The sequence below is a fragment of the Phalaenopsis equestris genome, unplaced genomic scaffold (genome assembly GCF_001263595.1).
Source record: "Phalaenopsis equestris unplaced genomic scaffold, ASM126359v1 Scaffold000421, whole genome shotgun sequence".
Classification (NCBI taxonomy): domain Eukaryota; kingdom Viridiplantae; phylum Streptophyta; class Magnoliopsida; order Asparagales; family Orchidaceae; genus Phalaenopsis; species Phalaenopsis equestris.
The window spans coordinates 40,495-50,575 of NW_018164862.1; the positions used below are offsets into that span (position 1 = coordinate 40,495).

General features: G+C 31.9%; 1 protein-coding gene across 2 annotated transcripts in view; it reads left to right on the plus strand.

Moving 5' to 3' along the window:
* LOC110027233 (deSI-like protein At4g17486) overlaps positions 1-8,073 on the plus strand; it is a 21,450-nt gene extending 13,377 nt beyond the window's left edge. The window contains exons 3-4 of one of the 2 annotated variants that reach the window (XM_020728572.1): positions 1,510-1,797; positions 7,585-8,073. In XM_020728572.1, the coding sequence (XP_020584231.1) occupies positions 1,510-1,797; positions 7,585-7,802 (506 nt within the window). In that variant the 3' untranslated portion in view covers positions 7,803-8,073. The remainder of the gene's footprint in view (positions 1-1,509; positions 1,798-7,584) is intronic. The other variant, XM_020728573.1, reaches the window with a different exon arrangement.
* Positions 8,074-10,081: the final 2,008 nt, after the last annotated feature.

The window sequence follows — 10,081 nt, forward strand, 5'->3', positions numbered from 1 at the left end:
GAAAAACCTAGTACAACTTAGATACTTCTTCAAGATTGATGTGGCTTGTGGAGCAGAGGGGATTGATCTATCTCAGAGGAAGTATGTGATAGATTTGCTCACAGAGACCCACATATTGGGATGCAAGCCTGTAGTTTCATCAATTGATCAGAAAGGAAAATTGAGCGCAGAGGCAGGGGAGTCGGCTGATCGCAAGAGTTACCAGAGGTTGATAAATCGTCTCATTTTTTTGATTCACACTCGTCCCAACATATCATTTACAACAAGTGTGGTGAGTCGTTACATGTATAATCCGAGGAAAGGGCACATGGATGCAGTGTATCAAATTTTGAGGTACCTGAAGAGTGCACGGGGGAAGGAGTTGATCTTCAGGAAGAATGTACACATAAGCATTGAGGGCTGTTGTGACTCTGATTAGGCGAGTTGTATGGATGACAGAAGGTCCATATATGGATTCTGCATGTTTGTACTAGGCAATTTGTTCTCTTGGAAGAGCAAGAAACAATCAGTAGTAGCGAGGTCACCAACAAAGCAGAGTACAGGGCCATGGCTTTAGGAGTTGTTGAGATGATGTGGTTGAGAGCCTTTTTGGTTGATGTTAAGGTGGCCCAAGGAGCTCAAACAAATTTGTGGTGTGAAAATAAGTCAACGATCAACATTGCCAACAACCCGGTGCAACATGATAGAACCAAACATGTGGAGATTGATAGATTCTTCATCATGGAAATGCTGAATAACGGACTATTGGAGCTGAGTCATGCAGCCATGGGAGAGCAAGTGGCCTCACCAGAAGACTTAGCTCATAAGATTTGTCTAGGTTATGGGACAAGATGGACTTAGTGGATAACTTTTGCCCATCTTGAGCGGAAGCGTTGAGATTTGTATCTAATGTAGGGTCTATTTGTAAATAGAAGAAGTCTAGGGATTTATTTATAAATGCTGTAAGGCTCTTTATAAACCCAATCCATTAATGGTATGGGTAAGTTTTTCAGGGCAATTAATTCTTGAAACATCGGAAAAGTTAAAGCTTCTTTTTGCTTATGTACTCGTAATTTCTGTTAACAAAAAAAAAATGGAGGTTAAACAAAATCTTTTTGTTTTTGAAACATAGCATCATTGTTTTTAATATTGATGGAATATTCTGATTTTTTTTTTATTGGCTCATTAAATAATTTAGTTGGCATATTGTTTTTAAAGCATGACTATACTGTTTTGGAAACATTAAATCGATAATGATAGGATGGGCCTCTAAATTTGTGTCAAGGTATCCTGATACAACTTGTATCAAGGTGGGACTAATTTTCTTTGGGATTAGTACAATAAGTACATCATCTCTATATATAACACCAATCCCAAAGCAAATCCATTGATTTTTTGGCCTATGCTAAATACACATTGTATCAATATATCTTGCCATTTTTTTCCTTCTAAAAAGTTGGTATAAATGATGATTTCCTTATTTTGTAAGTAAAAAATTGTGCAATATTGTAATGCTTCTTATACTTACAGTTCATGGAGTGGAGTATGCATTTGGGGCGCTTGATTGCTCGGCAAGTGGGGTCTTTGAGGTTGAACCTCGACAATGCCTAGGCTACACGTTTAGGAAGTCTATATTTATTGGAACAACATGTCTGGATCCAATTCAAGCCAGAGTGTTCATGGAACATCAGTCTCTAACCTACAGGGGTGATACTTATCATTTAATTTTTAATAACTGCAATCATTTCTCCAAGGATATGTGTTGTAAATTGACTGGAAACCCAATTCCAAAATGGGTGAATCGGCTTGCTAAGATAGGTAATGCATAAATACTAGCATTTATTTCTTTTAATTTTCCAGAAGAAATTGCATTCCTTGAACTTTGACCTTGTTATGTAAATCAGTCAAAATTATAATCGATCTTAAATAACATTATCCAATATCATCAATAAGTAAGGGTAGCTTAGGGAGTAGGGTGAATGATTTTTCGCTCTTTCTGCTTTTGGTTCTAGTATTACCTTTAAGACCATTTTCCTACTCATCTTAAAGCCTTGAAAATAATATGCTTTGTTTAGCTCATTCACTGTACCTCTGTAACCACCCAATTTGTTGCACCCATAGCTTCCAAAGAAGTAACACAATTGTTAGTGATAAACCATCGGAAAATTTGTTGCTTCTGCTTCTTACTTCAAAATTTCTACTAGAGCTTGTTTTGAATTTCATCAAATAGTCACTTAGTAAATGAATGTTGTAATAGAGAATTGCATATTGATTTGGTGGAAGAGGAAAATGACATTATAAAGGAGTAAGGGGGATGGTGTTCATGAATTTGATGAAAACTTTGTGATTCTGAAAAATGCTTTGTTGATTATTTATTTATTTAATGTTATATGATACCTTTTTGCCACCCCTCAAGATAATCTTCATTGAAAAAGAACTAAAATTTTCAACATATTTTAAGCACGATGATAACTTTGTAAACTCATTGATTTTATGAGTTGCATGAATGTTATAGCTAAATCAATTTTTTATTGCGTGAACTTAGGAGTTGAATTACATCCGTAATTATACAAAATAAGATCTTTATTCCCGTTCAACTTGGTGCATATATTGATAACATTTGATCTGATATTTCACCAATAGATGCTTCACATGTTATTTTGGAAACCCTGGTTTTGACTTAGGTATGCACAATATAGACGTTTTAATACTTCTGTGTTTAGGATTAGTACGAGGAACATGGTTTTAAAACCTTCTAAACCTATGGGTGTTTATGTATCAAATGCAAAAGAATCTAGTGAGTGCTCCTAATGAACTTATGAAATATTTGTGTATTTTCAATCAATGTGTTTTTGAAAAGCATAGTCAAGGCAATGAGTGATTTATTCTATGGTAATTGTTGAATAAAATGATGTGTCTATATATGAGGATTTTGTCAAATGTATCTAATTTGATATTTTGATGAATTACAACCAAGTAGAGACATAAAACTTCCCATGGCTTTGATTATTGGATTATTGTTACCTAAAATTTCACATAATAGGACGAATGCAATTGAACATATTAAGCACAAGAATTGGTGGATGAATTACTTGAGAAAAAAATATCAAGAATCATGATTTAAAACCGCATAATACCAGACGCAAAAATAAGCCACATCTCATCAATTTTTTCAAAAAATTGCAATAAAATTTACACCTCATATAAGGCGAGGCATATCTCGATTCAGTTTATGTGAGGCATGTGTAATTAGAATTTAATCTTTTCTTTTACAAATGTCAATTAACGCGCTTACCGAAATATTGCTACTCACATGCCTCGCCTTAATTTCAAAAGGCTCCGGCTTGAGTGAACACCATCTCACATGATCACCACTTCTCACACACATTGCTAGCCGTCTTCGTTGTGATCATTGCCAGCTTGACCTCCTCCTCCTTGCGAAGTTCTCTTCCTTTATTTGAAACTCCTTTGTCTCCTACAACTATTCTTCTTCCAGTGGCAATCTCTAAACTCTAAATTCCTTTTTCTTTTCTAAATAAATTGTTTTACATTTTTTATTTAAATTCTCTTATTTATTTTTTTCATTTTGTTTTGAATCGCAATTTTTATTCTATAATTTTTTTACTTTTTGCTATATTATGATCTATGTGTTATTTTTAATGTGTTAATAAGTTAAGATGTTAATATTGTCATTTTTTATTTCATCTTTCAAGTTAGTATAATATTTCTCACTTTAAGTAATTTGTTGATTTTGAGGCTTATGTCTCAAAGCATTCAACAGTTACGATGTTCATCTTAAACTTTACGAGCACCTATGAGTCCTTGTGCAATTCTTGCATTTCGCGTACTTAAGAAATATTATAGTTGAAGGATGAGTGTGGATGGTATGCAATCAATATCATCACATCCAATGTCAAATTTCTTTAGATTAGATGATATCTTGGTTATGATGGCTGGAGTTATGTTTTAAAACATCATCTTGATGAATGGTTCCATCTATCAAAAATTAGAGAAGATGTTGAATAAAGAATTGCTTTCAGAATTAGTGATCATTTATATGAATGATTTGTGATGTCTTTTGGCTCGACTAATACATATTTTTATGAGGATCATAAATAATATTTTGGATCTTCATCGAAAATTTAGTGGTTACGTATTATGATATTCTAATCTACAATAATATTAGAGAGGATCAATTAGGTCTTTTTAAAAAGTTTTAAAAATTTCAAACTTAAATGCTACATTTGAATATGTGCAACTGCTATTTTGTTAAATCATCCATTAGTTTCTTGGATTTTTGTGTTGAGTGATGGATTACATATTGCTCTTGTACAGTCAAAGCAATTTATGATAGCGAACACTTACTGATATAGATTTATTGACCTTCATTGTTTGGCTACTTTCAATTGATGATTCATTAAAGATTTTGTGTTATAATGGTAAAAATTATATATTGTCCAAAAAACAGAGAGTTTAAATTCCAAAATTTGTCGGTTATGCTTTTAGTAATATTAAGGGGAGAATTACATATGCACCTCTACATATATTGTCCGATTTTAATAGTTTTCGAGGTTTTTTTTTTTTTAATGTATTAGGTTTAAGTATTAGAGGATTTTCGAATCAGAAAAGACATCTCATTGCTTCTTTTAGTGAGAAACTCAATAATATAAAGCAAAATTATTCAATTATGACAGAGTTTTATGTTGTTGTGTAGGAACATTGATATTGGAGACATTATTTGTTGCCTAGTAAATTGCTCTATTTTTTATCATCAAGTCTTAAAATGATTGAATTTATAGAAAGAAAATTGGGCTTGCTAGCTTAGTAAGTTGAATTTTTGTAAGATTATACATTTATGCTAAATTACTATGCCAGAATTAAGAATATGCCTATTGATTGATTAATTAGGGTTGTGAGTTAGTGGTTTTTTTATCACATTAAGGATGAATATGATACTTGCAAGGACTTCAATGAAATATATGGCTTAGACAGAGACTTATTTAGTTAATTAGGCTTAGTAAATGTTATATGATTAAATAGGACTTGCCTTTGCATTCTTAATTCATCCTTGGGAGGTTTTTTATTTTTATTTTAGAATTTGAATTATTATGGTGATGATGATAGATATTATCATAAAACTAGAATTGTAATTATGGTTTTGCATTATAGGCCAAGTATGGAAAGAGATGTATTGTGAATTTTTTCACCATGTATAACTTGTCAAAGGACTAAAGGGGAAATAAATAAAAATAAGTTTACACACCTTTGTCTATTCTTTATAAGCAATGAGGTGTTAATATGTTCATTATCATAAAACTGCAATTGTAATTAAGGGTTTGCATTATTGGCCAAGTATGAAAATAAATGTATTGTGAACTGTTTCACCATGTATAACTTGTCAAAGGACTAAAGGGGAAAAGTTTGCACTCCTTTGTCTATTCTTTAAGCCATGAGAAGGCGCTAATTTAATTTTTGTGTTGGTATTATAATGAACTAATAGGAAACATGACTATCTTTGCTATAGTGAAACATTTTTCAGAATTGCTCTTTTATTCTATGCTATAAACATGTTGATGTGTTTCATTTTGCTAAATTAAATTTCGTTGTAGTTAAATTACATGGTTGTAAAACCCATTAAGTAGAGTCAAGTTCAACTATTAGACATTGAGGCGCGTTTTGGTGTAATTGTTGGAATTTAATAAGAAACTCCAAAGGTGGGCGTGGTCATGTGGGGGAGCACTCTTAGGATGTGTGAACTCTTAAGAAGTAACACCAATGAGACAAATCGTGAGACCATTAGGTCAAAGGGGGTAATATCTCGATTGACGAGAGTTCGGTCTATTGCAGATGGTATTAGGGCATTACACAAGCCTGAAGATGGAAACTAAATGCTATGCAGAACAAAATGCTATATCATAGGAGTCACCTCTTTCATCCTTGATGGGATAAAGTGTTTCATGATGTGAGTTACTTAAATTTGTAAGAGCACCTCTAGAATCATTTGCATGTGGATAATTTTAATTTAAAAGCACTAATGAGGATGTCAGTTGCTTAAGTGGAGGGGGTTGTGAAACCACAAGTAAAATGAAGTTGAGTTCTTAAACGTCGAAATATCTTAAATATAAAAGTTTCTTTAAACCTTGAGCACTAAAGAGAATGCAGAGTAACAACCGAGAGAATGCTTGCATAGAGCAATAAGCAAGATTTACAGATGCAGTCAGAGGGTTAAGAGCCAAGAGCTATTGGAGCAACATAGCTGAATGAGGACAAGATCTCTATAAATGTGGGCTCAAGATCTATATAGCAATGAGATCACTATGCCAAGGGTGGAGCAGAGTGCTTGTGGACAGTAATGTGAGATGAAGACGATCAAGTACATAGCAGTTTGCGAATGCTTGGGCATGATCTCATGTGAGATGAAGATGATTGCAAGTGAAGATCTCTTGGATGAAGATCATATAAATGATCTAGAGAAAGTCGAGATAAGAAGATCGTGGGCAATCGAGCTAGAAAAGCTAAGTTCATGATCAAGCCTAAGAAATCCACGATCATCAAGCTTTTAGAAAGGCATTCTAAGTGACGAAGACTTTTGCAGTCGAATGGATAGATACTGTAAGGTCATAGCTTTGACTTCATTAGAATTCATAAAATGTTACATCTTTTCTTGAATGAGTACTATGCTAGTGCAAATAATGCAAGAAAATAGAGCGATAAAGATTAAGAAAGTACAGAAGAGGAGACTACTTTTCAATAATATATTACAATAATAAATATTATAAATTCCTAGTAAATATTAAGCATATTGTGGTAATGAGGTAATATAATGATTCTAATAACTCTAACCTCATAGAGTGGAGAGATTTCTTTGTGGGTGTGTGTCGGGTTGGCGAATTTTGCATTTTACCAAGTATTCTTTTTTGGGTTTGCAATTGAGAATTTTATAAGGATAAGTAGCCATTTGTAATGAAAACCATGAAGCGCAAGCCTTTTTGAAATAAAATGTTAAATACTCTACAAACAAGTTCACAAAATGAGGCATTATCTGCTGCTCGTATGTTAGCTTATGTAACTGCATTGAAATTTAATGATTATTGCTGTAAAAATATGCACTGAATTAATGGCCTGCACAGATTTTCATATATATATATATAGACACACATACACTCACATTATGAATGAGAACTTTTTGTTTGGATTATAAATTTCATATCTGGATCGAAGTCCTTGGCTTTGTAAAAAGTACCCCATTTTTTATTTAAATTGTGTTTGAATAAAAATCTTTTATTTTCATATTTTAATGAAAGGGGCATTTACTTACATAACTGTATAACACCAAATTCCTATGTATTTACATATCTAACACGTAAGTTTTTCTTTTTTACATTTATACCATTTAAAATTGTGACATCACACAAAAACGCCTCTATTTTTACCTTTAATAGGTGAAATACACCATAGTTAAGGTGGCATATATGTAAAAATTAAAGCTTAGGTGCTAGATATGTAAATACATTGGAATTGAGTGGCATTCATTTAAATCTCTCCTATATGAAATTAATCTAAAAAAATATCCTAATCACTAATTTCATCCTCATCATCTTGCAGCTTCCTTCTGTACCTGTCTCCTTCCTGAGGCCCTTGGGGTTTCCGGCATCCGTAAAGATTCTAATGTCGCAGATGATGAGAAAAGGAGGCTCAGAAGCTCTTTCACTTCTCTACCTCCAGTATCTGTGCATCAGAGGGAGTTATCTTCTTCCTCTCTGGACTTTCTTCCTCCATTTGAGTTCAGAAGGTCCAGCCAAATCCCTATTAAGGGAAGATGAATATGAGTAAAATTCTTCCCCATTAATCCTCTGGTCTCAGCTGCTGTTGTTTTATTTACATTGTATCATGTTGTTATACTATTCCTCCCTTAATGATCCCCTAAAATTTAGGGTCAAGATATTCTGATCAAAATTTGATCAGGGTGGATTTTAAAATCATTGAATTTATTTTTTGATTAGTATAAGACAAATCATTTCATATATTGCACTCATTTTAAAACTGATACAATGATTTTAGAATTTATCTTGATCAAAATTTTATCAACACTAATCATCACCATTCAGGAAATATCATAGCTTAGAGTATGTTTTGTTATCATTTTATAACTGATACAATGATTTCAGAATTTATCTTGATCAAAATTTTATCAAACACTAATCATCACCCTTCAGGAAATATCATAGCTTAGAGTATGTTTTGTTACACAAAGTCTTTGGGTTTTTGGTGATTTTATGTAATATTAAATGTATATTTCTTGAATCATAAATTTATTATTGCCAGAATTACATGTCAAATTCCAATTTTTTTTAGGTTTTTTTCTTCAAAGTCAGATGACACCTTTAATTACTGATCATTGAAAATTTTTATGGTTAACAATGATGGTTTGCTTGGGTTTTCAACTCAATTCATTTATTATTATTATTATTATTATTTGATGACATGTCATTGCAGGCATTTTAGATTTTTTTTTTTTTTAAAAACTATTTATCAGCTAGATTTTATTGTCATTTTTTAAAGATTATTTTAATCTATTAATAGGTGTATTATCAATTTATTATCTTTTTTTCTTTATACATGTATGTTTTATTTCTTTGTAAATTCATAAGAGAATCTTGCTATGGGTAAGATAAAAAAATATTATAGCAGGAGTTTGGTTCGAACTCCAATGAAATTTCGCCAACCGTCACCAGCGGATTCACTAAATAAAAAAATGAAATACATTATGTTTTAATGCATGAACCGACACGATCTAGCCCATTGCTTTGAAAACAAAACTCTTTACGTTGAATAAATTAACATTTTCTTCTAATGCCATCGCGTAGAGTTTCGCAGAGTGATTTTCTCAGTTCATTTCCTCCTAACGATAAATATTGATGATGAAATTTTAAAAAAATTGTGAGAAATTTGAAATGGAGGTGATGAAATATGAAAATATTGACGAAAAGTTTGAAATGAAGGTGAGTTTAGCCGTGTTTCAAATGTCGACATTAATTTATGGCGTTATTGATGTATTATTATAGCGTTATTAAGGGGTTATTACAATGTTATTTGGGACATTGTTGTAGTGTTATTATGATGTTATTGCAATATTATTATGGTATTTTTGAGGTGTTAGTGTTGTGTTATTGTGATGTTATTGTGATATTATTGCGGTATTTTTGTGGTATTATTGCAGTATTTTCGTGATATTATTGAGGTGCTATTGTGGTATTATTGTGTTATTTTTGTGGTGTTATTGAAATATTATTGTGTTGTTATTTTAGTAGTATTGTGAGGTTTTGTAGTGTTATTACAATGTTATTATGATGTTGTTGTGGTAATGTTGTAGTGTAATTCAAGTGTTATTGAGACGTTATTATGGTATTTTTAGTGATATTGTGGCGGCTCCGTGGTGATATTCAACTGATGTTATTACAATATTATTTTGGTTTTATTTTGATGTTATTTCGGTATTTTTCTTGTATTATTCAAGTGTAATTGAGGTGTTATTGCGGTGTTATTGTGATATTATTGTGATGTTATTGCAGTGTTATTGTGTTGTTATTTGTGATTTTATTGTGGTGTTATTATATTATTATTTGACTGTTATTTTTTTGTTGAAGTTTTTGTTGGTTTTTTTACCTATTTTAAAGGAAATTGCTTATCTTTTATTTGTGCTAAGAAGAATCACATGTCAGATATGTATACGTATAAATTATGAATGATAAATAATAAACTATATAATTTGAACTCATAATTTTATAAACATATATATATATATTTCTGTATTCAATGGGCTGGCTATACATCGTTTAATAACCAGCTACCGAGATAATTTTGTTTCTATTCCCTTACAAGAAAATAAAAAACTCATTAAATATATGACACAAATTAACCATATAAGATTTAATCTTCCCCGAAGTTAATGCCTCTACCTCCATTAGGGGTGTAAACTAGCCGAACATGAGCGAGCCTAGGCTCAGGTCGTGTTTGGCTCGTTTATATTTTGAGCTCAGAAAGTGTGTTCGTGTTCGGCTCATTTGCTTAGCGAGCCGAACATGAGCCGTTCATGAACAAA